General features: G+C 35.0%; 3 protein-coding genes and 1 long non-coding RNA gene across 9 annotated transcripts in view; 3 read left to right on the top strand and 1 right to left on the bottom strand.

Annotated features, from left to right (window-relative positions):
- LOC118030114 (large ribosomal subunit protein uL18) overlaps positions 1-12330 on the top strand; it is a 91645-nt gene extending 79315 nt beyond the window's left edge. For 2 of the 3 annotated variants that reach the window (XM_035034111.2, XM_035034109.2), the window contains exons 2-9: positions 9711-9780; positions 9901-9992; positions 10382-10508; positions 10588-10667; positions 10790-10906; positions 11374-11508; positions 11645-11814; positions 12009-12330. In XM_035034111.2, the coding sequence (XP_034890002.1) occupies positions 9711-9780; positions 9901-9992; positions 10382-10508; positions 10588-10667; positions 10790-10906; positions 11374-11508; positions 11645-11814; positions 12009-12108 (891 nt within the window). In that variant the 3' untranslated portion in view covers positions 12109-12330. Of the gene's footprint in view, positions 1-9386; positions 9468-9710; positions 9781-9900; positions 9993-10381; positions 10509-10587; positions 10668-10789; positions 10907-11373; positions 11509-11644; positions 11815-12008 lie in introns of those variants that run through there. The other variant, XM_035034110.2, reaches the window with a different exon arrangement.
- LOC118030107 (disease resistance protein RML1A-like) lies at positions 786-5564 on the top strand. The gene is made up of 5 exons (XM_035034104.2): positions 786-1486; positions 2552-3656; positions 3761-4054; positions 4139-4894; positions 4979-5564. The coding sequence occupies exons 1-5, from the start codon at positions 897-899 to the stop codon at positions 5480-5482; spliced, it is 3249 nt and encodes a 1082-aa protein (XP_034889995.1). The 5' UTR covers positions 786-896; the 3' UTR covers positions 5483-5564.
- On the bottom strand, positions 6081-7669 carry LOC140955108 (uncharacterized). Its single transcript, XR_012168834.1, has 3 exons — positions 7534-7669; positions 6325-6355; positions 6081-6127 (listed from the first exon to the last, which is right to left on the bottom strand). It is a non-coding gene; the product is annotated as an uncharacterized lncRNA (long non-coding RNA).
- Positions 12331-15012: 2682 nt separating the features above from the next.
- LOC118030104 (uncharacterized) lies at positions 15013-19510 on the top strand. 4 transcript variants are annotated; one of them, XM_035034102.2, is made up of 8 exons: positions 15013-15171; positions 15462-15531; positions 15635-15794; positions 16334-16415; positions 16900-17116; positions 17812-17876; positions 18269-18535; positions 19321-19510. In XM_035034102.2, exons 1-7 carry the CDS (start codon positions 15094-15096, stop codon positions 18521-18523), a joined length of 927 nt encoding a protein of 308 aa, XP_034889993.1. In that variant the 5' UTR covers positions 15013-15093; the 3' UTR covers positions 18524-18535; positions 19321-19510. The 4 variants fall into 4 exon arrangements, with proteins under 4 accessions (XP_034889993.1, XP_073262851.1, XP_034889992.1 ...); XM_073406750.1 differs by lacking the exon at positions 19321-19510 and adding an exon at positions 18745-18943; XM_035034101.2 differs by lacking the exon at positions 19321-19510 and having other exon boundaries at positions 18269-18709.
- Positions 19511-27154: the final 7644 nt, after the last annotated feature.

Genomic DNA, 27154 nt, shown 5'->3' with positions numbered 1-27154 from the left:
ATTTAAAAACATTAAATTTAAATAAAAAATTATATTTTTTATAAAACACAGTATATTTCTAAAAAGTGCTCGGACAGATTTTGATATGACCATTATCAAAAGCGAGTCAAGCGACCGTTCCTTAAAGAACAAAGACAAGAAATTCGTAATTTCCTGGAAAATTATAACAGAATTTGAATTAAAAATTAATAGACTAAAGAATGATCGATGTGGGACACACAGAAGTGTTTAGTGTTTTTAAAAAATATATAATAAAAAAGTTAAAGATCTGCTACTCCGCCAAGTGAATGGCTAATACATTTGAAATATTAAGAAAGGTATCTATCACAGCTGTGATATTTTTTGTTTTTATTCTGATATCTTCACATTTTTTAAAGGTTAGACTAGTTAGGTTTGTAGTTGTTTATTTTGATAAGTATATTTTTTAAAAATTAAATTTATGTTTTCATTCTTATAGAAATATAACCGTTTCTTAACTAATAAATCAACACTTCATTGGTTATCACAACTGTCATGTGATGAACAAGAATATATATATATATATATATATATATATATATATATATATAGATTTTTAAAAATTATTTTTATATCAGTAAATTAAAATAATAATAAAAAATTAATTTTAAAAAAAATTAAAATTTATAAAAACACTGGGAATACCATAAAAACAAAACAACGTATAAATGCCTTTTCCTATCACATCACTTTGTAACTGGGGAATTTCCAGGAAATCAACAATGTGCAATCTTGTAATCTTCTAAGAAAATTCTTGGATTTGATTATTATAAATTATACATATGCCTAAGGCAGGGTCTTAAACACGTAAAGCCTAAGCTACTGATTCAAAATCAGCCTCATCTTTTTTCCTTGAGTTACTTCCGCTCTCTCCCTCCATGCCTACCTTACCACCAGAGTCTAATTACTCTTATTTCTTCGAAGTGTTTGCTTATATCTGGAGATTCATCATACGAAACCGTCATATATCTCCATCACCATCTTCTCCTTCCACCTTAACCACCGCCCAGCCACAAGGAATTAAATATGATGTCTTCCTTAGTTTCAGGGGAGAAGACACTCGTGTTGGTTTTACCAGCCACCTCCATGCTGCTTTGAAACGGGAACAAATCCTAACTTTCGTAGATAATCAGCTTGTGAGAGGAGATGAGATCTCGGCATCACTTCTGAGAACAATTGAAGAGGCCAAGCTTTCTTTGATTGTTTTTTCTGAAAACTATGCATCTTCCAAATGGTGCTTGGAGGAGCTTGTAAAGATTTTTGAGTGTAGAAAAAACAATGGACAGATAGTTATTCCGGTATTCTACAAGGTGGATCCAACCCATGTAAGACATCAAACAGGAAGCTTTGGGGATGCATTTGCTAGACTTGTAAGGAATAAAGCTCTGACGTTGGAAGAAGTGCAGAGCTTCAGAGACGCTTTGACGGATGCAGCCAATCTATCTGGATGGGGCTTAGGGATTTCTGGGTAACCTCTTGAAATATATCCCATGAGAAAATATTCGTTCATTTGTTGAGGATTTGAAATTTAATTTAAAATTATTGAGAATGATGAGCTCTGTGAATTCATATTTATTTTATTTGATTTTGTAAACGTTGTAGCGGAGCACTTGGATAGATATTACGTGGTTGGTTGTTTTGTGTTTTAAAATTGTTTTTTTAAAAAACTTTATTTTATTTTAGTGTTTTTATATTATTTGTGTGTATATTAAAAAATATTTTTAAAAAATAAAAAATTATTATTTAATATAAAAATGTTTGTATAGATATTAAGTGGTTGTTTGTTTTGTGTTTTAAAATGTTTTGTAAAAAAATTAAATTGCTTTTATTTTAAATTAATTTTTTTAGTATTTTTAAATTATTTTAATATGTTTATATTAAAAATAATTTTGAAAAAAAATTATTTGTAGGGGAACGCTTGTATAAATATTAAGGCTTGTATTGATATTAAGTGGTTGTTTGTTTTTTTGTTTCAAAATATATATATTTTTTAATTATTCTTTTTATTTTAAATATTTTTTTAAGTCTTTTAAGATTATTTTGATGTATTTATATAAAAAATAATATATTTTTTAAAAATATTTTTTTGATCCTTACTGTAAATTTTACAAGGACAGACAATGTTTTCTTTTGTCGTTAAATAATATTCTATTTGTTTGAGGTGAAAAGGATGACATGAGAAAACATCATATGCATTTGCATTTAATTGATTTTATTAGATAAACACCGATTACATGTAGTTTCCAGTTTTTACATGTGTTATATATCACTGAACTCAATGTTATCATCGATTCATGTGTTACATGCATATCACTGAAGAATGTCATGTATTTTTACATATCACTCAACTCAATGTTATCATCGATTCATGTGTTACATCAGCACTATCCATTGCCAATAATGATGCTAAATTACTCGTACGTGTCTACTATGTATAAATGTAGCTACTAAGGAGTGAGTATGTTTATATGTTTCTTCTTGTCCGGTCCATTTTGACTAACAATTATGTGTGTTCCTCTTGTTAATTTGTCAGGCCGGAGTCTGAATTTATTGAGAAAATCGTTGGAGATGTTTTGAAAAAATTGCATGCCATGTCTTCCTCCGGATCTATCGAGTCATGTCACACTACGGCTGGTCTATTTGGAATTGATGTTCGTGTTAGCAAAGTTGAGTCTTTGTTAAATATAAATTCTCCAGATGTTCTCATTATAGGGATATGGGGAATGGGTGGTATCGGTAAGACAACGATTGCTAAAGCTGTGTGCAGCAAGGTTTGTTCTCAATTTGAAGGAATCTTTTTTGAAAACTTTAGGCAACAATCTGATTTGCGAAGAAAATTTCTTAAACGGCTACTTGGCAAAGAAACTCTGAACACTATGGGCTACTTGAGTTTTCGAGATTCTTTTGTGAGGGATAGACTTCGTCGTATAAAGGTTTTTATTGTTCTGGATGATGTGCATAATTCAATGGCTTTGGAAGAATGGAGAGATTTGCTTGATGGACGAAACAGTTCATTTGGTCCGGGCAGTAAAGTTCTCATAACAAGCAGGGACAAGCAAGTGCTTAATAATGTAGTTGATGAGACATACGAGGTTGAGGGGTTGAACGATGAAGAAGCTATCCAACTCTTTAGGTCAAAAGCCTTGAAGAATTGCATCCCCACAATTGATCAAATGCACTTGATAAAAAAGATTGTAGGGCATGTACAAGGCAATCCGTTGGCTATTGAAGTTTTGGGTTCCTCTCTCTATGGTAAAAGCATCGAAGAATGGCGCAGTGCATTGAATAAACTAGCTCAGCACCCTCAAATCGAAAGCGCGTTGAGAATTAGTTACGATGGGTTGGATTCAGAACAAAAATCCATATTTCTTGACATAGCACATTTCTTAAAAGGATTGGAGCCAGATTTTGTAACAAGAATGTTAGTAGATGGCTTATATGATCGGTCTGTGAAGTTCGATATAAGCACGCTCATTGATAAGTGTCTCATAACTACTGACGAGTTTCATAGGCTAGAAATGCATGATTTACTACAAGAAATGGCATTTAACATTGTTCGTGCAGAATCTGATTTTCCTGGCGAACGTAGCTGGTTATGTCATCCTCCTGATGTCGTTCAAGTATTGGAGGAAAATAAGGTTAAAGCTACAGCCATTAACTGTCGTTCATGTATTTGCTCAAAAGTTGATGTGTTTGCGTAGATTGTATTATTGTTTGTTTATTCTTTATTCTTGTTTAACAGGGAACTCGAAAAATTAAAGGCATATCTTTGAACATGTCCGATTTCTCGGGAGAGATACACTTGAAATCTGATGCCTTCGCAATGATGGATGGTCTTAGATTTCTCCTTTTCTATCGAGTATTTGGTGAAATACACCTTCCTCCTACTGGCCTCGAATATCTTCCTAATGAGCTGAGATATTTGCAATGGGATGGATTCCCTTCGAAATCCTTGCCGCCATCTTTTCGTGCTGAACACCTTGTCGAGCTTGACCTATGCGAAAGCAAGCTTGAAAAACTTTGGACAGGAGTACAGGTATGATTTAATGGCTACAGATTTATGATCAGAAATATGAAGTGGGAGGTGCTAACTTTCTAATTATGCCTTTTCTGTTGACAGGATGTTGGAAATTTAAGAGCAATCATCCTATCTGGCTCTCCAAATTTGACGGAATTGCCAGATCTATCAAAGGCCAAAAATTTAGAGAGCTTAATGCTAGCGGACTGTCCAAGCTTAATCGAGGTTCCGTCATCTCTTCAATGTCTTTACAAGCTGGAAGAAATTGATCTCAGTGGTTGCTATAAACTTGGAAGTTTTCCAATGCTTGAATCAAAGGTTCTCAGAAACCTTGAAATAAGTCAGTGCCTAAATGTGACCACGTGTCCAACGATTTCACAAAATATGACACATTTAAAGTTGGAACAAACTTCAATCAAAGAAGTTCCACAATCAGTCACTGGCAATTTGTTTAGTCTTTCTCTAAGTGGTTGCCAGAAGATCACCAAGTTTCCAGAGATTTCAGGGGATATAACAATATTAAATCTAAAGGGAACTGCTATTAAAGAGGTGCCATCATCAATCCAGTTTCTCACAAGACTCAAAACGTTGAAGTATCTTGACTTGGGTGAAACAGGCATTGAAGAGCTACCCTTGTCAATCAAAGATATGGTATCTTTGGAACAACTGACTTTGAGTAGAACGCCTATTAAAGAGCTACCTGAACTTCCCCCTTCGCTGAAGAGTCTAAGAGCACATGACTGTCGATTACTAAAAACCGCGACATCAACCATCAATATCGGCTTGAACTTGGATTTTAGAAATTGCATCGAATTGGATCAGAAACAACTGATAGAGGCAATGCATTTGAAAATTCAGGTATCCCTCTTAACCCCTTCTTTATTTCTTCTCTCTTTCTTGCTTGCTTCATCACATTTTTGAAATGTGACTTTTGTGTTACAGTCCGGAGAGGAGCTCCTACATGGCACATTTGATATGGTTCTACCGGGGAGTGAAATTCCAGAATGGTTCGGTTACAAAGGAATTGGATCTTCAGTCACCATACAGTTGCCCTCAAATTGTCGTCCGCTCAAGGGAATTGCTTTCTGCCTTGTCTTTCTAGGCCCTCTTCCCTTTGGTAGGGCAGATTGTCATGTTAAGTGTAAAAACGATGAAGTAAACAGCTTTTATTTAGGGCTAGACGAGACTCCAACAGATGTCTCGGTGTCATGTGACTCATATCACATGATTCTACACTACCAGCGCCATTATTTTGGAAGTTATTTAAGTGAATATTCTGGCAATGAAGTTACATTTAATTTCGACAACCTTTTTGTGGAGGTAGGTCAACGGACTTTGGAGGTGAAAAGGTGGCCTTTGGAGTTGAAAAGCTGGGGGGTGTATCTGCACTTTTATGAAAATATACCGGCGGACAAAAAGTTCAAAAGAAAATTTTGCGAGATATAAAAGAAAATAGAAAGGGAGAGAGAGTTCTGTAATTACTGCAAATTGATCTTCAATTATTACTTGGTTTTCAAGATAGCTGTAAATATTGTTCTTCCCTTGCAACTGACTAACGAACTAACTTTCTGTTATTCAACTAATTCCTCAACTAACTATAACAACCATCTAGCGCATTTATTCAAGAAAAACAGTAAGTACATAAAAACTTTAAATTCAAGATTTTATTATTGTATATTTTATAACTCTTTCAAATAAACTCAAAACTAGCCTAAGCAAACTATTTTATACCTCACATCTTGCTTAAAATCTTCAGGGTCATTGTAAGAAGCAACCCGCTGATCAATAGCCTGGCAGAGTGTGAGAAACCAATAATTAGAGAAACTCAATGTTCACTTAACTAAATTTAGCAATGCAAAATAGACAAAGGAGATCTATTATCAAAGGATACATGTTATTTTCACGGATTACATCAAAGGATCTGAGTACTAGCACAATATCAGAATGTGTGGAGTTTGTTTTAATTATTATCAGCTTAGAAATCAACATCTATATGCGTGTGAAAGGAACATTAACCAGGGAACTATAACAAATAAAAGTGTACCTGACTGGAGCTACTGATGGCAATAAATTGTAAGGTCTTCTCCCACTCTGAAACAAAGTTCAAGCTTGGTTGGCAAGAAGAATGTGAGGAAAGCAACAAAAAAGAAAAAAAAATAAAGAAAACCAGAATTTATATCATTGGTTCTATATAATACAGCTGAAGTATTTCAAACTCCACAACATTTTGGGGAGTCGTTCTTGAAAAGTAATAGAGAGCCTGTCCATGAGGAAGAAAGTGTACAAACCTAGCAATGCATATGATGCTGCAGCAAAACCCTGTCCATGTTGGGTATGCAACCAAAGTCCCACATTGGCTAGAAATGGGGAGGATCAAGGGTATATAAAGATGGACAAATATCTCCATTGCCATGAGGCCTTTTGGGGTATAGCCCAAGAGCAAATCCATGAGGGCTTAGGCCCAAAGTGGACAATATCATACCAATGTGGAGATAAGTGGTGTCCGTAATCCCTACAAGTGGGTATCAGAGCCTTGCCCCGGAGTTAGCCATGATGGATGAATCCTCGAAATGCCGAACAAAAGGTGGTGGGCCCCCAATCAAATCACGATGTAATCCGTGGATCAGCTCTATTGGATAGGCGGTGTGCTCCTGGTGCTTCACGGACGTGTCCTGGCTCCAACACGGTGAAGAGGAGTTGACCTGCTCCTGGTGCTTCACGGACGTGTCCTGGCTCCAACACGGTGAAGAGGAGTTGACCTAGAAAGAGCAAACTCTCAAGTCAGGTAGTGCTCTCCGGATGCTTCATGGACGTGTCCTAACCCCAACATGGTGAAGTGGAGAATGAAGAATCATGGTTGATAGAGAGTGGACGGATAAATGATCGTTTAGGGGAGGCTCGGTGGTCCTTTGTTTGAGGGGAGGATTGTTGGGTATGCAACCAAAGTCCCACATTGGCTAGAAATGGGGAGGATCAAGGGTATATAAAGATGGACAAATATCTCCATTGGTATGAGGCCTTTTGGGGTATAGCCCAAGAGCAAATCCATGAGGGCTTAGGTCCAAAGTGGACAATATCATACCAATGTGGAGATAAGTGGTGTCCGTAGTCCCTACAGTCCACAACATAAATATAGTGTAAGTAAAGGATGCAATGGACATTTGCATGGTACGCAATAGATATTTCTCAATCATGATTAATAAAGACATGATGTAAACAGCATGAGTAATTCTAGTTAATTATATACACATCTTTGTGGAAGCATGTCTCTAGACCATACAGAAGCATACATTCAAAACAAAGAGTAGTAATTATTTTATGTCCTTGCTACAAAATAAAAAGATCATTCCCATCCCATAAACACGTCTCTCTAGATATTAGATATCCTTTTTAAAAAAAAGATGGCTTTAGTTGGGGAAAAGAAATCCAAAAAAGCAGAAATGATTGAAATAGACTAATCATAGTGCAGTATCACAAAAAGCAATCTGATTTCTTACCACACCATACCCAAGTGTTTGCACTGGAGAAGGTCTGATATCTTCTAGAATTGCTTCAGCCTCCTGAAATGATGCCAAGTTGTCACAACTCACAAGTATATTGTGAAAAGCTTCGATTTTGCACAAGAAAATCAAGCACTTCCAGAAAATACTTGTAATTATAATTTTCAATCCATGAAAAGAACAGCACAGATTGAATGTAAATCTGCTCATGTGTCTTATCATTCTATTTTACCTCAAAACTTGTGTTGGAAACATTTCTGGAATGAAAATATCAGATTCATGGTTTGGTGCCAAGATCTCTCTCAATCAGCTCATAAAGTACTCAATTTAGTTGTGTATTAAATCCAATTCATGGTTTGGTGCCTTCTCGGCCTTCTGGTTTCCTTCTCAAGCCAGTTCCTATCATGAGTCCAAGTTCCAATGGTGGATCAAGTCCTCCGAGTTTCAAGAGAAAAGACTTGATATGGGTAATTATCTGCTTATTCCTAGCATCACAAGTAAATGATATGCAAGTTATGAAACTCACACAATATCTTTCAAGTTGAAAAATCTTCTTCTAGGTTTTTTTCTTCTCTTTTCATGTTCTTTCTACTCTACGAGACAGGAAATAGAGTGCGGCCATTGGATTTTTGGCTTCCCTTCTTCTCTGTTCTTGTTTTTGACCAAGAACTTTTCCTTCGTTTTGCTACCCCTGTTGTTTTACATCTTCCTCTGGTAATTTCCTCCTACCAAATAGACTAGGATTCTAAAAAGCGTTGGCTTCTGAATGGAGCAACTGTGAAGTTGTCAAAAGGCCTTGATAAATTCTGTAAGAACACAGCAATTCTTCGTTTCTGTAGAATTCAATTTTTCCCATTTGGTTGGGATCTCTATCCTCCATAGACATGTTAACATAGATGGCAGTTAAAAATGTCTGCAGAGTGTGTATTCTGATCACATGATACAATACGAAGTCCTGAAAATGTCCCTATTGTGTTGCCATAGCTAACCCTGTGTCTGCATTTCTCTTCACTCGATCTACGCTTATAGCATGATAGGCACTTAACGTGAAAACTACAGGCTCTCGGTTACAGTGATTCTTATGAGGTGACGGAGATATTAGGGAAAAAGGGGAGATGTCCTCATGTCTTTCATGTTAAGAAAAAAAATTCAGAAACAAAATAGTTTACAAGGTCATGCCACTGAGAGAAGTGTATTTAAAATCATGACAGGAGGACTTGATTTTCCAGGCTGGTTCAAGAAGACGTTGAAGTTTTGGTTGCATAATAGAAATCTATTTATTATAGTTATTAAACCCTAATTTTTATATTTAAATATTGATTTAGCGTTAAAGCATTATTATATTTTATATTTGAAGTTTTGGTTGCATAATATGAAATCTATTAAACTTCGAACAAGATTAATCTATAACCTTTAAATATCTTGATAAAACAAAAAAAAACTCTATTTTTATTAGTGGATTAAATTAAAAATTCGTGATAAAAAGTTTAATGCGAATTAAGTTTTTATTTGAAAAAATAAAAATATTAATTTTTTAAAATTTAATTGATTAGATTACATTTTTAATAATATAATTGATTTATTCAAGCTCTTTGATTAATTAAAAAAAATATATATTAAAAATATATTTCAATGTTCTATTTCATCCAAGAAATTTTGTTCTTTAATTGACTCCATGGACTTTGGGTCTTCAGCCTAAAATAACGAATTGGGCTTTGTATGCTTAAACTGGTGGCCGAAATGACCAAAACGCCATCCAGTCACAAGTCAACAAAACCATCGCTGCTACAAAAAATCTAATCTCAGCCGTTCATCTGAAGAGCCAATAGGGAATAGGGTTTATAACAAGTTCCATTATATCTCTCACACCTCTCTCTCAAACCCTACCAGCCGTCTGGCCTCTCCCTCTCCCATATCAAGCTTCTACAATGGTGACTCTCAAAACCCTAGCTTTCAACTACATTACATGTGTTCTTTCATTTCTTCTTAAAAAAAAAAACGAACTGTTTTTTAGATTTCATTTTATTAGTCTTAAAAAGCTTTGGTTACGATAGAAATTTCAATTTTTTTTTTCTGTTTAAAGCTATAAATTAAGTAGAGATTAGGGTTTTGTTGAATTTTTAGAAATAGGCTTGTGCTAATATGTATGTTTTTCTCTGTTGTTTGCTTGACAGGCCTTTGCCAAGTCGCAGAAAAGCAGGGCATACTTCAAGAGGTATCAAGTCAAGTTTAAGAGAAGGCGAGGTAAAGATTTTACCTTTTTGGTTAATTAGATGTATTGTCTGCTGATAAAGTTCATTCTCCTCAATGAGTTTTGGTGATTTTTCCTTTTTTGATCAATGGATGAGAATTCTTTTCTTGTAGCTGGGAAGACTGACTACAGGGCTAGGATTCGCCTGATTAATCAGGACAAGAACAAGTACAATACGCCTAAGTACCGATTCGTTGTCCGATTTGTATCCTTTTGATTGGTTTGTTCTTTAACGTGTTGTCATTTTCATTTCTTGTTACTCTGTTCTTTTTTTGCGTTTTTGTTAGCATTGTTAGCCACTAATTTTTGGGATCTTTATTTGCTATATGCTGTAAAACAGTAGAAATATAACTAGTATTACTGCATTTGCTTTTAAATAAGGCTATGGATTGTGCATGAATGTTGACTTGAATTGATGTTTTTGTGTTTGAATTGAATCATTAGGTCTTGAGATGTTATTCAAGGTGCAACTGCTTTTGGTGTGTACTTTGGGTGTAGGGTACTGCTCCTGCTCATTAGGGCATTTAAAAAACAATTTATGTACTGTTATAGATTGTGTTCTATATGCTTTGCACCTTAACGTTGTGATTTTAGACCAACAAGGATATTATTGCACAAATAACATCTGCAAGCATTTCTGGAGATATAGTCCTTGCTTCTGCGTATAGTCATGAGCTTCCTCGATATGGGCTTGAAGCTGGTCTTACAAACTATGCAGCAGGTAATCCTTTGGGTCTGGAAACTATGAGCTTACCTAATATGTTATTCTAACCTTTTGTTTGATTTGGAATCACGTTCAGCTTACTGCACTGGACTTCTCTTGGCTCGTCGTGTATTGAAAATGCTTGAGATGGATGATGAATATGAAGGAAATGTGGAGGTATATTGTGGGGATAAAGAATTCACCTTCTCTGACAACCAATTTTAACTCTTCATGATACAACTTAACTCAAAAAAATTAGCTGTCTTACACAGTTTTTGGATTATGAACTTGAATATCAGGCTACTGGAGAGGATTTCTCTGTTGAACCAGCTGATAGCAGGAGGCCATTCCGTGCCCTACTTGATGTTGGTCTGCTTAGAACCACTACTGGAAACCGTGTGTTTGGTGCACTTAAGGTATATTAAGACAATTAATTTTGCAAAATCCTTTTCCATTATGTTTGTCTTGGGAAGCTTGTCATAAAATGATTCTTCATTGTAGTATAATTTTTGTTAAAGCATCAATGCGTGCAATTCAATCAATTATTTTGTAAATGTTATCATGCAATGATATTTGGATTATTGATGTCATTGCCAGGTTGTATCTGAAATGCATTAGAAGTTGCTAGTGATATTTTCACTATAAAACCAGTTTGGTGGTTTTACTTTTGCCCTCTTTTTATCCATTAAACAAATATTTATTATCTTGTTCTTTTTTTTCTTTTTAGTTTACATTAGTTGCATTATCTTTGAATTTCAATATTCAGCATCTGACTGCACAACACCATTCACCTATCATATTATTTATGCTTGAGAATTGTGATAGTTAGATTGGTGCCCTTGATGTGTTTCATTGAACTAATTCGTTCTGTTTTCTTTTGTAGGGAGCTTTAGATGGTGGTTTAGATATTCCCCACAGTGACAAGAGGTTTGCTGGCTTTGCAAAGGACAATAAGCAGCTTGATGCTGAAGTTCACCGCAAATATATTTATGGAGGCCACGTTGCTGCATACATGAGGGTAAATGTGGCTAGCTTTAATAAACACAACCTGTTATATTTTGTTGTTTCCACGTTTTTAATTGCATCTGTAAAAAAATGTGCTTGTATATTGTCTATTATAATGTTCATATATTTATTGTGTTTCTTCACCCCAGACATTGATGGAGGATGAACCTGAGAAATACCAATCCCACTTTAGTGAGTACCTCAAGAGAGGAATTGATGCTGATGGTATGGAGGCATTGTACAAGAAGGTTCATGCTGCCATTCGTGCTGATCCAACCGCAAAGAAATCAGAGAAGCAGCCACCCAAGGAGCACAAGAGGTTTGTTGCTATTTAATTGATAACTTTTTGCACGCACCCCACACATCTTTGTGATAGCTTATTTGTTTGTATGGTAAATCACCACTTCCATCTACCTGTAAGTTGCAAGTCCATCTTCTCATGCCATTTTTGCATGGAGCTACTTGAAATTATATATTTAGTATTTTCCTTCAAATTGTTTCTGTGTATCACAGGTACAACTTGAAGAAGCTAACCTATGAGGAAAGGAAAGCCAAGTTGGTTGAGCGATTGAATGCTCTCAACTCAGCCGCTGATGATGAAGATGATGAGTGAAACATTGATGCCTGAGCTCTAATGTCAGTTTTCCGTGGCACACAGGCTACTTATGAGTTTTTATTTGAAACCTAGTTATGTCCTTCAGATTATTTTTGCTTATGGCTCCATTTGTCTCCTTGAGTATAATTTTCTTAGATTACAAGATTGTGATTTTTTTTTAACTTGATATTGAATGCAATTTCAAATTTGACTTGGCTAATTATAATTTGCTTGATTAAATGCCGGCTTACTTTTGTTTGTTGAAATAATTGCAATGTGGATATGAAGCTGGTGATCATTGGTTTTGATGTTGTAAAACTTCATAAAAAAATTTAGATTTTGAAGGAACAAGAGGTTCCCCTTGTTGGAATATGGATTTACGCTGGAATGTAACTTTGAAATTCAAGGTTTTAAGATAGTATTAATAATCTATTGTTAAGAATCATTCCTGACTGGGAATCAGATGCCAATTGCTCATGTAAAATTGGGAGCATTACAATTTTCCTAACGGATTTCCACTTCCCATTACAACCAGAGCTCAAAATACTATCGACCTGTAATTTCATGCCATGCACTGTTGACATGATTGACTTGATAAATTTTCTCTTTCCATTTTTTCCTCCTGAATTCGAGCAATCCTCCGAGTTTGAGATACAGTCATGGCTCATTCACTAACCTTAACACCAGCGACCACAATAACACCAATTTCAGCCAGTTCTAAGATCTTCTCTTCCATCTCTAGGCTTTCTAAGAACAATTGCTGGCCATGGAGATTCCAAGCCATTTTCAGATAACAAACTTGTTCATCGCAGGTGGGCATCTTTCTCTTGATTTAAGCCTTTGACAACGTAGATGAATCTACGTTTCCTATATGACGAGTTTGGTGCAAAAACTACTGACATACTTGCAAGTCTCTCTAAATACATGGAAGAAATATGACTTAGCTGATACGTTTAGCCAAATGTACACCGATATTGTATTGCTTAGCATTTTATATTTCATGGGGGTTCATGCCTACTTGTTGCAGGCCAATGACACTGGGCTTGAACATTGGTGGTTGGGATGCAAATGCAGCTAGAAGGCCACCACCTCCACCGCCAGAAGCCAAACTAAGAGAGAAAGGAAAGGCAATAAACGAACCATCTGAATATCAATAAAAACAACACCCGCTTCTGTTCTTGTCCGATCCTCCACCAATTTTTCTTTGAGTCGAGAGGAAAATGTGTGCTCTAATTAACATTTGAGCTTTTATGGAGGAGTTTAGCATGTTTCAGTTGGAAGGCGACGATAAATTATTGTATATAATGTCGTATAGCGCTTTATAAGAAATTTGAAAAGAAGAAGGGGAAAAAAATGCGCAAGTGAGAACAGAACAAGGGTCATTCATTTTGTTATTGCATCATAACCAAAACAGATGATGAGAGGGAGAAAGGCAAGGAGTAATATTCATATAGTCAAATAAAGAGGTATTATTAGGAATCAGTAATATCTCTTGTACGGTTAAGGTTCACTATAAATACATATTATTGAAATTCTAATTTAATATACAGGAAAATAACATCTTTTTTTTTCTGTGAACATAAATATATTATCAAACTATGTTAAAACTCCTCACTCCTGCACTAGATTAACATTATAAAGATAAATAGTGTAACAAGTTCACAACATTAGTTTAAAATAAAGTTATGAAATTGGACGGATCTAACTGGTTGATCAAAGATTTGACCAATTAATTTCTTGATTCAAGTTGAGAGTAAAAAAGAAACAGTTAACATATAATGGATCTTATTATCATGGTCAAGATTTTCTAAACATATTTAACCCAAATTTAGAAATAACATAGATATTTGATTATAAATTACATATAAATTAAGTTGTCAAAAGAAAACAGTTTTCAATTTGGATTTCTAAAACATGCATTTTGTATCCCTTACCCATTTTGGAGAGCATTTTTTGTCCAATAAATGCAGTTATTTTGACAAAAACTTGATATTTTTTTAAAAAAACTAATGGAAAAAATATGTTATTTAAAATTTGGTTAAAATTTCTATTATTTAGGATTATTTGTTTTTTTATCCTACTTTTTCAATGATTGGATTTTGAGCATAAATTTAACTCAATTTTCTAGACACTATTATGGCTTGGAGTGTTTTATATATTCACATGAAATGTAATCCATTGATTTCTGAAGAGTTTTCCTTTATCTATATGATGAATTAAGATTTCATGGAATCCCTTTAAATCCAAGATTAAAAATCTTAAATCCAAAAAAAAAAAAAAAGTAATTGAACAGTCCATGAATAGTCATCACTTTCATGCATTATTCATTATTTTTTTCGTGGATTTTAAGATATGTTGACTTGGATTTAAGAAAAACATAATTCTTTTTTTTTTTAATTATATATACCTCATTTGTATTTTCTTCTCCATTTCCTCACAGGTAAGTCTTTTTTTAGAAGCTTATCAGTGAACTTCATAACCAGCCTTTCTATCGATTCATATTTTCTTCAATTAAACTTCAAATTTCTAACAAAAAAAAATCATATAAAATGAGTTCAAAAATTCAATTTGTTTATCGTTCTATAGATTGTGATAAATATTTTATATTTTTATTTTTTCTTGAAAATTATGTGCTGATTTAATGAAAAAGTTGTGCTCCATTTCTTGGACCCTAGCAGTGTTCTATGCAAAGAGCATTAGTACAATACATAGAAGAATTAATTTGAGTTTTGTAACCTTTTCAAGAGCCACAATTTTTAAATCTCTAACTCGAAGAGTTAATTTGATGATTTATTAAGTCGAAGAAGGCAAATGAATTATTTAATTAATTTTAAAACCGCAGGGACTAAATAATTGATTTTGATAAACTACATGGATTAAGTTATAATTATCTAGTAAAATAACCAAAGTAGTACTATCTGTCCCTCCATAGAGATAAAAATGAAAACAGATTTTGACTTCAATTTCAAAAGATAGAAGAAGAAGAATAAGAAGAGAAAGATAATGCTACAGTCCTCTGAACTACATCTTTTCCAGACCTTTAATGGCCTCCAACACATTGCTAAAACCCATCAGTTCAAGGTAACCAAACTTACCATGACTGTAGATGTGTCAATTATGCAAATTTTGGTGTTTATTTTGTATATGCTTTCAAAGATTAATTTCAGTTTAATTCTTGTTAATTTCACAAAATACTACTATATCTTACAGTTTAATAGTTTTTAGGATCCGGGTTCAAATGGGTTTGCTTGAATTGCGTTGAATTCTATATAAAGTTTAGAACTTGGCCAGTTGGTCTTTCTTATTGTTTTTGGATTACATTGTACATGAAGTAGACGTTTTGCTTATTAGTTTGGTAATGTGTACCACAGGCATGGTTTTTAGATCAATTTGGAGTACTTCATGATGGAAAACAACCTTATCCTGGTGCAATTTCAACATGTATGTGCTTATTCATTAGTTTTGGCATCTGGATCTGTACTTTGCTGATGTTGTTATAAAATTTTATGTTGGAAGTGGTTTCTATTTCATGTATTGGTGGCAGTGCAAAAGCTAGCTACTACCGGTGCTAAAATGGTGATTATAAGTAATTCTTCGCGGCGTGCATCTACAACAATGGAGAAAATGAAGAGTCTTGGATTTGATACTTCTTTATTTCTCGGAGCCATTACCAGTGGAGAATTAACACATCAATATTTGCAGAGGTTAGTTATTCAGCTTTATGGAGTTGAGGAATTATGTTCAATGTTTGGTGTTGTTTTGGTGATTGAAAAGACTGTTGCTTTTTTGTGTTTATACGGTATCAATTTTGTGTACTGAATTTTCATGTATTTTCACTAATATCCTTACATATAGGGTACCAAATTTTGTTGAAAAGAAGTGGACTTTATGTCTAATACTATTAGAGAAGTGTTGATTGGTTTGAAACCCTGCAATATCCTTATTTGTGAAAATTTGAGAAAAAGAATCCATTTTCAATGATTGAAAAACAGAATGATGGGAACACTTATCTCTACCCTCCTCCTCGAGTATCCATCCTTCAAAGTGATTGATAATTCTGCCATTTAGGGAAGGTATCAATGGCATTTCTAATATTGAAAAGATTTGTTTTTTTTTTTTTAAATCATTTTATAAGCCAAACTTCTTCCTTTTGACTTAGTTATGCCATAGTTTATGGTTTATACATCTTTTAAATGCACGTAAAAACGTGTATATTTCCTGATTCATATGTTGAAATTGATAGGAGAGATGATGATTGGTTTGCAGCATTAGGAAAATCTTGCATTCACATGACTTGGAAGGGCAGAGGTGCCATATCTCTTGAGGTGTGTGGTTTGGTTGAATTCTTTTCTACACTGTTTCTTTGGTTTCTTTTTTTCATTTACACTTCTAGTTTGCCTTTCCCCCGCCCCCGCTGTGCTCCTTCCCTTCTCTCTCTTCCTAGGTAAACAAAGACATTGGACATGATTAAACAAACCAGGAAGCACCCATTATGTGATCACAAGATCTTCTGCAACTCTTTTTGTAGCCAATTTCTCCATCTGTAATTTTTCTTTTCTTTGGCTCTGAACAGAATTTTGGAATAGATTTCTGTTCAACCTGAACTATCTTTGAGTAGATAATCTATTGATCACTGCATTTGCTCTAGTTGTGCTAAGTGATTGTGTCAAGAGCCATGAATGATCCATTGGATCTAATTAGCAGACTTACAGTGGATAATCTTGATTATTCAAGTGTTAGAAGACCTTAGACACTCAGAGTCAGACTCATAATTAATACTCTGCTTTTATGCCCATTTTTTCCTTGCAGGGCTTAGGCTTACAAGTTGTTGACAAGGTTGAAGAAGCTGAGTTTGTTTTGGCTCATGGCACTGAAGCATTGGGGCTGTCTTCTGGTGCTTCTTGCCCAATGACTCTTGAGGAGCTTGAGAAAGTATTGGAGCGCTGTGCTGCTAAACAAATTCCTATGGTAGTAGCCAATCCAGACTTTGTAACTGTTGAAGCTAGAGACTTGCGAGTCATGCCTGGTAAAGATTTTGAGTCATCTTATCCTCCTGTTTACAGAATACATTCTTAATCAGAAATGTCTGTCTCTGTGAATGGGAGCTTAGCATGGAAGTCTCATTTCAATGGAGATGTAATTCTGTTTTTTGTTTAGTTTCTAATAACCTAAATGTTTGGTTTATTTCCAAAAATCCCAATGCCCTTGTGAAATTAGAGAAGCCATGTATGAAATCTTTATTAAATGAGATAGGTTTTTCTACTAAAATTCCCTTGAAGATGTTTCTTGGTAATCTAGTAGCATGGTATAACTTTTGGGGGATCCTTTCTTTTTCATAGTGTATTTCCTCTCCTTTCCTTTCCTTTCGTTAGTTTCTTCATTTATCTAAATAAAGCAGCAAAATGCCTAGCCATAAACCTAATGTTCTATGATGAAATGAACAAATTGCCGTTGATTGACTTTGTCTGGCATATGATTTTAAGACGAAAATTTCATTTTGTTTTGATAATTTGTGATCAATTTGTCTAGAAAATATGAACAACTACTCTATTTATTGCTTGAATAATAATATAAATTTAGGAGTTAGCTACTCTTTGCTTTCTTTCTCATTTTCTCACCCCTTATATATAGATCAACTTGCAAGAAAAACTAAAAAAAAATAAAAATAAGGAGAGATTTATTTTGTTAACTCTTGTGATACAAGTTGTGCTATCTTGTTAGGTACATTGGCTGCCAAGTATGAGAAGCTTGGTGGTGAAGTGAAATGGATGGGCAAGCCAGATAAGGTACTGCATATTATTCTTGCTAGTTCTTACTCTTAATTGGGAAATGCTTATCATGTCCTTTGGTGATATGGACAACAATGTATTTGCCTCAAATTGCAAGTGCAAACTAGCATTGAATTTTTAATTTTTGTTCTATGAACTGCTATTTCCTTTATTTTTAAATATTCTATACAAAATACAGATTAAGCGATTAAAATCACTCGCTGACATTTGACTTTTTAGTTTGAGATGTCCAGGAATAATCTACATTTTGCTCATATTTTATATAATTAGTGTATTCCTTTAGGGCAAAGCTATTGTTATCACCTTCTTTATCATATCATTGCTGTTTTTTTTTTCTTGGTTATACATTTCCTTTGGCTGCTCTGATTGCTGTATCAACTTTTTGGCAGATAATCTATAAATCTGCTATGGAATTGGCTGGTGTTGATGCTTTTGATTCTATAGCTGTGGGTGATTCTCTTCACCATGATATCAAAGGTGCAAATGCTGTTGGGATCCGGTCAGCATTTATAACCGGTGGGATTCATGCAACTGAACTTGGAGTCAATAGTTTTGGAGAAGAAGCAACTTTATCTTCTGTGCAGGCCCTTGCATCCAAATATGATGCATACCCATCATTTGTCTTACCATCATTTACATGGTAGAAACTCATGCTGGTAAACATATCTCATTTGCTATCTTTAATTTTTGGATGTTTGTCCCTTTAATGAAGCTATCTATAAGGCTAAACTCATTGCAAGTCAAGCATTGAAAAATTATCAATGAGCAAGCAATTAAGTTGTCTATTTTACACTATTATAATATGTTTATCTTTTCTTTGTTCTGCTTCATTCACCCTCTACCTTTTCTTGACATGCTCACTCAGCTCTCTGCACTTCTTGCTTGCTCTTCATTTTGGATATTCATGAGTAGTTTTCGGGGGGCTCTGGGTAGATTGGCTTATGTTGAAGCAAACATATTTTACTTTGTTTCAGATTCTAATGCCTTGTCCACATGCTCTAGATTAGGTTTTTTTTTATGTTCAATATGTATCATGAATCGAAATTATGACTTCGAATTGCTTATTTAACTGTTTTCAAACAAGCACATAAAGATTCAATCACATTGCATGATAAATTACACAAACTATATTCATATCTGTTGTCTTTCAAGTATTCTCCCTCGACTACACCATTCTCTTATGATCACCACTTAGAGGTTGCAAAATATTTATTTTTTGCTAGTTTTCTAGCATTATTTGAGAGTAAAAGATATTCATATTCAAGTAGCACTAACTCATCACATGGAGTTGATTATACGTCTCATCATGCCGCTTCCTAAGTTCTGTCTTCATGTTGCTTCATGAGTCTGACAGATTGCATTGGTTTGCTCTGCCCCTCCTCCCATTTGTTGCAGTAATTTACTTCTATAAATAATTAATATTCTTTTCTGTGGCCTCCAGGTTTTTCTTAAAATGCTTATTTTTGGCTGGAATGACAAAACTTGCTGCCTCAATTCATCTAATTCCTTCTCCGTAAGATGGATATCAGTGATCCTTTAAAACAATACAATTACTTCTATACAAAAAATCTCAGGATTATTATGGAGTTTCGCTGTTTATATAAATAATGAAGCTATTTTTAGCCTTTTCATTTCTTTTTTTATATATATTTTCAATTTGGCCCCTTTTTTTCACAATTTCATTCTTAGGCTTTTTTTAATAAATTCATAGGTTGTTTTTGGACTCATCAAATCGATTGGATTATGTCAAAGTAATTTTTACACGATTTAATTTTAAACTCGGGTTAAGTAAGGATTTAGGTCTAAGAGGTATTTTTATGTCAATTTAATCTCTTTTTTCCTCATATTTTTTTTTATTTGTCGGTTATGTTATTTTTGGATCAATCAAGTTGATTTTCACGTTAGGTAACTTTTACATAATTTAATTTTAAACCTGAGTTAGATAAAAAATTAAATCGAGAGAGTTTTTTATATCAATTTTATTTTTCAAATTCATCACTGGATTTTTGTTACTAGTTGTTTGGAAAGCTTTTTGATCGGCCAAGTCGACCGAGTCATATCAAAGTAATTTTTACATAGTTTAATTCTAAATTAGGATTGGATAAAAAATCGGATTAATATGTTTCAAGATTAACCTGGTGGGTTGAATTTAATAAAAATATTAAATAGATTTCCACAATTTGAATAATTTTTATTCAGTACAAAATTTCTTTGATACAAATCGCTAAAATGAAACTAATGATTGACTTTAAGGATCAGTAGATAAATGGCAAATGAGTAGAATAGATAAGTTGATTTGCGTTTTTAATCCTTTCTTTAGATCCCAAAGAATTCCAAACCTTTTTTTTCCTTCACAACAGCATTAGCAATTGCTTCCTCTTACCGCATAAAGACCTCTGATCTTCTCAAGAGCTCAACAACAGCAGTAACATAGATGGTTTCTAGTGCAGCTCGCCCCTGGAAGTTGCAAGGAAGTTATAATGCAATGAAGCTCCATAAAAACTACAGTGAAGTATGTTATTTTCAGCCATACGCTTAGAGGAAGCACCCGCTGCTGCAGATGTATTGGCCAAGCAAGGAGTTTATAGGCAAATTGATCTGATATCTTGACTGTAGTCCCTGATAACAAACATATCTCCAAGGACTCTGTTATGTATAGGACTCTAATCACGTTGGCTAAGCTGATAAGCTCTTAGATTATTCAAAACCTTAGCTGATAAGATCTCAGCTTGTAATCCATTGTTCACAGCTTTAGTTGATAAGATCTCAGGTTGTAATCCCTTAGGAGTTGGTCTTCCTGTCAAATAGGAGAAGTCGGTCAGCATATGTAACTATATATATCTCCTCAGTCAATAAGAAATATATTCTGCTTTCACTCCTAAAACAAACACCTGTTATGGTATCAGAGCGTCCTCTGATCCTTCCTCTGATTCTTTCTTAATTTTTCTTCACAACAAAAATGTCCAACTCCATTCCATTAAACACAGACAATCACCTCATCACCATTAACACAGCTGCTCAAGCTCCACTCAAACTGAACTCTTCCAACTATGCTTCCTGGAAAATTCAGTTTGAAACTCTTTTTGTTGGCTATGATCTTCTTGGCTATATCAATGGATCAAAGCCATGTCCATCAATAAATCTCACAGTTGACGGCACAACTGCTCCAAATCCTGCATACAGTTTTTGGGTAAGACAAGATCAGCTCATCTTAAATGCCCTTATTGGCAGTCTCTCCCCCCTACTGATTTCCTTTGTTGCACGAACCACTTCCTCTCGTGAAGCCTGGAATGTTCTTGCTGTCACATATGCAAAACCTTCACGTGGCCGTATCAAACATGTTAAGAACCAGCTGAAAAATCTTACTAAAGGCACAATGACCATTACAGATTTTGTTTACTTTGTCAAGGCAAGATCTGATGAACTTGCTATCCTTGGTGCTCCCATGGATATTGAAGATCTTACTGAGAAGATTTTAGATGGTTTAGATGATGAATACAAGGAGCTTGTTCGTGCTGTCCAAGCTCGGGATTCTGCTATCTCTTTTGATGAGCTTCATGAAAAGCTTCTCTCGTTTGAAGCATCGCTTCAGACACAGTCACGTTCCTCCAGTATCGGTCCTGTCACTGCCAATTCCATGGCTAGAAACTCCAACAACAGCAACTGGCGACCTTCATGATCCAACTGGCGACCATCGTTCTCTCCTCTAGGGAACAACTTTCGCTCATCAACCACCACAAACTTTCGACCTGCTATGTCCATTACTCCAAACAATTATGGTCGCCACAGTAGATTGCCTGCACGCCCCTATTTGGGACATTGTCAAATTTGCAATATTCAAGGCCACACTGCCAAACGATGTCCTTCCTTTCAGTTGGTGCCCACTTCAGGCTCTCACAATATCAACTCTTCATATGGCATGACCCCATCAGGACATCCTCAGGCTAATTTTACTTCTCCGTCCTCATCCAATGCTGCACCGTGGTTGCTAGATAGTGGAGCATCTCATCACGTCACTGCTGACCTGAACAATCTTTCCCTTCATGTACCTTATACTGGTCATGATGATGTTATGATCGGCGATGGTACTACTCTTCCCATTACTCACGTTGGTTCAGTATCACTTCCTACACTTAACTCTTCCTTTCATTTACAAGACGTTTTATGTGTTCCACCAATGCAAAAAAATTTAATTTCCATTGCCTTGTTCTGTCAAACTAATAAAGTGTCTGTTGAACTTTTTCCCACTTGTTTTCATGTGAAGGACCTACGGACGAAGGCCATTCTTCTGCAAGGCGAAACTAAAGATGGAGTTTATGAATGGCCAGTTGCTCGCTCATCCTCCTCTCCTATTCTTGCCTTCTCCACAGTAAAAACAACATCCTCCATTTGGCACCAACGACTTGGTCATCCAGCATCTTCTATTCTTAGTCATATTTTGTCATTTTATAATTTGAATTTTTCTCCCCATAAACATTTCTGCTGCAATGCATGCTTAAGCAATAAAAGTCATAAACTACCATTTTCTACTTCCACTTTGATCACATCTCGTCCTCTTCAAATAATATTTTCTGATGTTTGGACCTCTCCAATTGTTTCTCATGATGGTTACAAATATTATGTTATTTTCGTTGATCATTTTACCAAATACATATGGTTTTATCCCTTAAAACGAAAGTCTGATGTGCAAATTGTGTTCAAACGTTATAAAGCCATTGTTGAAAAATATTTTCAGCAAAATATTGTGTCTCTCTATTCCGATAACGGTGGTGAATATATTGCTCTCAAACCATTTCTTTCCGAAAATGGCATAAGCCATCTCACTTCTCCACCACACACCCCTGAACATAATGGATTTTCTGAAAGACGACATCTTCACATTGTTGAAACAGGTCTTGCACTTCTTTCTCAGGCCTCAATTCCGACCACTTTCTGGACTTATGCTTTCAGTACTGCTGTCTATTTAATTAATAGAATGCCTACTCCCACGCTACAAATGTCCTCTCCATATGAGTCTATTTTTCACAGCAGTCCTAATTTTTCAAAACTTAAAGTGTTCGGGTGTTTGTGTTATCCTTGGTTAGGTCCATACACATCTCATAAACTTGATCCCAAGTCCAAGCCCTGTGTCTTTCTCGGATATTCTCTTTCTCAAAGTGCATTTCTTTGTTTTGATAAATCCACAAGAAAAATTCATGTTTCTCGTCATGTAAAGTTTGTTGAATCGGTTTTTCCTTTTAAGTCCTCCTCCACTGACTCCTCCCATTCATCACCTTACATATCCGATTGGGTCCCTCCCATCATTCCTGTTTCTTCCACTCCTCAGCAGCAACTGGTTCTATCTACGCCATCTCAACAAAGTCATGCAGCTGATCCTTCGTCTATGGGTTCTTCACTGTGTTCACTTCCATCTTCATCTTGCACTGTCGAAGCCCTGCCCAGCACCATAATCTCCTCTTCCCCGTTGTCACAGGTACTTCCTTCTTCATCCCCACTTAATCCTATAATACCTGCTTCTCATCTACTCCCTCAAGCACCTCCAATCCCACCTCAAACAACTTCCCACCACCCCATGGTCACCCGGTCCCGAAATAATATCAAGAAACCTGTTCAGAAACTCACTCTTCACACCATAAAATCAGACACCTCCAACATTGAACCTTCAAATACTTCTCAGGCCTTCAAAGATCCCAACTGGCGTCAGGCTATGTCTGAGGAATATGATGCCCTTGTTCGAAATGGCACGTGGGAACTTGTTTCCCCTGATGGTATCACTAACCTTGTTGGCTGCAGGTGGGTTTATAGAATCAAAAGAAATTCTGATGGCTCCATTAATCGGTTTAAAGCACGCCTGGTTGCAAAAGGATTTCACCAGCGTCCTAGAGTCGATTATCATGACACCTTCAGCCCCGTTGTTAAACCAACAACTGTCCGGCTCGTCCTTAGTCTTGCTATCAGTCGTGGATGGTCTCTTAAACAACTGGACATCAACAATGCCTTTCTTCAAGGCAGCCTCTCTGAAACCGTGTTCATGGAGCAACCGCCAGGGTTTGTTGATCAAGACAAACCTTCCTTTGTTTGCAAACTACACAAAGCCATATATGGGCTAAAGCAAGCGCCCCGCGCTTGGTACAATGAGCTACGTCACTTTCTGTTGGCATCCGGATTCCATAACTCTCACTCTGATACATCTCTGTTTATCTTCCAAAGTGCTCCTCATGTTTTGTATTTGCTGGTTTACGTCGATGATATAATTGTCACTGGTAGCAATGATGATGTTCTCTCTCAGTTTGTTTCCAGTCTTGCCAAACGATTTTCTCTCAAAGAACTTGGTGACTTGTCCTACTTCCTGGGTGTTGAGGTTATATCTCACAAACATGGTCTCCTGCTCTCCCAACGCAGGTACATCACTGACTTGCTCACTCGTCTGCACATGCATGAAGCAAAACCAGTTCTCACACCGCTTCCAAGCTCTGCATCTGCTGTTTCTTTAAAGTCAGGCTTGCCTCTCCCTGATCCAACCATCTATCGTGAGGTTGTTGGCAGTCTTCAATACCTGTCTCTTACACGACCGGATGTGTCCTTCGCAGTCAATAAATTATCTCAGTTCATGCACCATCCGACTGATACACACTGGATCCTTGTCAAGCGCATTCTATGTTATCTCCTTGGTACACTCAACAAGGGCTTTCTTCTGCGCCGTGACTCTCCTTGTTCTCTTCATGCTTTTGCTGACAAACTTCATGCCTTTTTGGATGCTGATTGGGCGGGCAACAAGGATGATTATTCCTCAACCAGTGCCTACCTAGTATACCTTGGGAGTAACTTAATTTCATGGAGTTCCAAGAAACAGAAAACCATTGCCAGGTCTTCTACAGAGGCTGAGTATCGCTCAGTTGCAGCCACTGCTGCTGAATTAAGTTGGGTATGTTCGCTCATTCAAGAACTAGGTGTTGCTCTTCCCACTCCTCCTGTCATCTACTGCGACAATGTGGGAGCAACTCAGTTAAGTTCCAATCCCATATTTCACTCACGAATGAAGCATGTGGCCGTGGTCTATCATTTCATTCGTGACCAAGTTCAGTCTGATAGGCTTCGTGTTGCTCATATCTCTTCTGCTGATCAGCTAGCTGACCTTCTAACCAAGCCGTTATCCACCTCTCAATTTCAGTTCTTTCGTGACAAGATTGGCCTCTATGATCGTGGCCTATCTTGAGGGGGCATGATAACAAACATATCTCCAAGGACTCTGTTATGTATAGGACTCTAATCACGTTGGCTAAGCTGATAAGCTCTTAGATTATTCAAAACCTTAGCTGATAAGATCTCAGCTTGTAATCCATTGTTCACAGCTTTAGTTGATAAGATCTCAGGTTATAATCCCTTAGGAGTTGGTCTTCCTGTCAAATAGGAGAAGTCGGTCAGCATATGTAACTATATATATCTCCTCAGTCAATAAGAAATATATTCTGCTTTCACTCCTAAAACAAACACCTGTTAGTCCCATCCTCCATAACCCCATTTTACAGGTTAAATTAGAAACAAAAGAAAAAAGAAAGAAACTTTCCCAATTTTCTTCTTTGACAACGATAGATTACAACTTTCAAAGCCCTTAAATTAAGTGCAAATAAACAAATTTTCCAGAAGTGAAAAAAGCTGTCATACTCTGCAATCCTGATGAAGTCCAATGACAGTTAGCCGACTTATGAAAATAAAAAAAAGACAATTGACATTTTTTTTTTTTTTTTTTTTTTTTTTTTTTCCGTTTCCAAAACATAATTTTCATTAATTCCTCTCCAAATCACCAGTTGATTGTGTTCTGACAGAGCGGATACATTTTTTAAAATATAAAAAATATTAAAAGTTTGAATAATTTTTAACTGTATTATTAACTTTAGTTTAATAGATAAAAATAAATAAACTAAAAAAACCAAAAAAAAAAAAGAAGAAAAACCACACCGAACCTATTGGGATTATTAAACAACCCAATGCTAACCTACATGAAGGAGAAAAAAAAGGGTCAAACTTCTAAAACTAAATAGAGAACATCAGCTTAAAAAATAGAGGAAAAAATCCAAGCAAACCTAGGCAAACTTTCTAAATATAATCTAATCTAAAAAAATACAACTTATTAAATTATAGACCCGAGTTCAATTAAGAAACTTAAAATGTCATCCAATTTGATTTTAAAAGATAAAATCATTGAAAAAAACTATTAAAAAAAATCTTGCAAAGAAAAGGAACAACAAAAAAAAAATGGTGCTAAAATTTGACAAGCAAAGACCCAATAAGGATGAAATCTAAAAAAATTATCGCAAACTAAAAAAAATTACAATTAAAAAACTTAAGACCAAACTTGAAAGATTAAAAAAATCTTAAAGGGGATGAAAGTGAAATTATTTGTAATATGATAAATTATTTATAGATTGAAAAACGATAGGGGTGAAATAGAAAAAAATTGTTGTGGGCTAACCCAATAAAACCAAATTGAAAAAAAATAAGAAACCAAAAGTTAAAAAAAGAGAATTAAACTGAAAAACAATAACAAAAAAAGAGTTAAAAAAAAGGATAAAATTTAAGATAATATCAATTTAGAAAAAAGAAAAAAAAGAAAGGTAAATCTCTTAAATCCAGTCTAATCTCTAAAAGTTACATCCCGTGAAATCTTTTACCAGGATTTAATCAAGAAATATAATTCTCCACTAATTTAATTTTGAAAGATGAGATCTGTAGAAAAGTATTAATAAAAAAGCATGCAAAAGCAAAAATAAAAAATAAAATTTTTTTTGATAAGACAAACCAAAAGACGATGCAATTTAATGAAAACAAATAAAAAGAATCCCAAATAAAATAAATATTAATTAAAAAAATAAAAACTAAATTTTAAAGATTAAAAAAATTATAGGGGTGAAATTCAAAACATATGTAAGAACTAAGCAAATTTGGACAAACATTCTAAACATAATCAAATCTTAAAAAACTCACAATTTATAAAATCTTAGATTCAGGTTTTATCAAGAAATTTATTATAAGTCAATTTAAAAATAAATATAAAAAACTTGTCAAAAAAAAGAAGATAACAAATAAAGCTTTGAGTGACTTTGAGAACCAACCCGGGAAAACAAATCAAGCACATGACCTATGATATAAAATTAAAAATAACCCTATAAATACAAAAATAAAAAAAATACTGGTAAAAAAATATTAAAAAATACTTTAAAAAATGAAAATTAATTCGGCTAATCCTTCGTATAAAATGACAAGAGGCAAAATAG

Source organism: Populus alba, chromosome 19, assembly GCF_005239225.2.
Source record: "Populus alba chromosome 19, ASM523922v2, whole genome shotgun sequence".
NCBI classification, from domain to species: Eukaryota; Viridiplantae; Streptophyta; class Magnoliopsida; order Malpighiales; family Salicaceae; genus Populus; species Populus alba.
This window is presented reverse-complemented; position numbering and strand designations above follow the sequence as displayed.

Bases quoted from the DNA above. Each gene is read 5' to 3' on its own strand.
- LOC118030104 (XM_035034102.2), top strand. From the start codon at position 15,094: ATGCTACAGTCCTCTGAACTACATCTTTTCCAGACCTTTAATGGCCTC. The intron at 15,172-15,461 runs GTAACCAAACTT...TGTGTACCACAG, and splicing joins CTAAAACCCATCAGTTCAAG to GCATGGTTTTTAGATCAATT. The intron at 16,416-16,899 runs GTGTGTGGTTTG...TTTTCCTTGCAG, and splicing joins GAGGTGCCATATCTCTTGAG to GGCTTAGGCTTACAAGTTGT.
- LOC118030107 (XM_035034104.2), top strand. From the start codon at position 897: ATGCCTACCTTACCACCAGAGTCTAATTACTCTTATTTCTTCGAAGTG. The intron at 3,657-3,760 runs GTTAAAGCTACA...CTTGTTTAACAG, and splicing joins AAGTATTGGAGGAAAATAAG to GGAACTCGAAAAATTAAAGG. The intron at 4,055-4,138 runs GTATGATTTAAT...TTCTGTTGACAG, and splicing joins AACTTTGGACAGGAGTACAG to GATGTTGGAAATTTAAGAGC.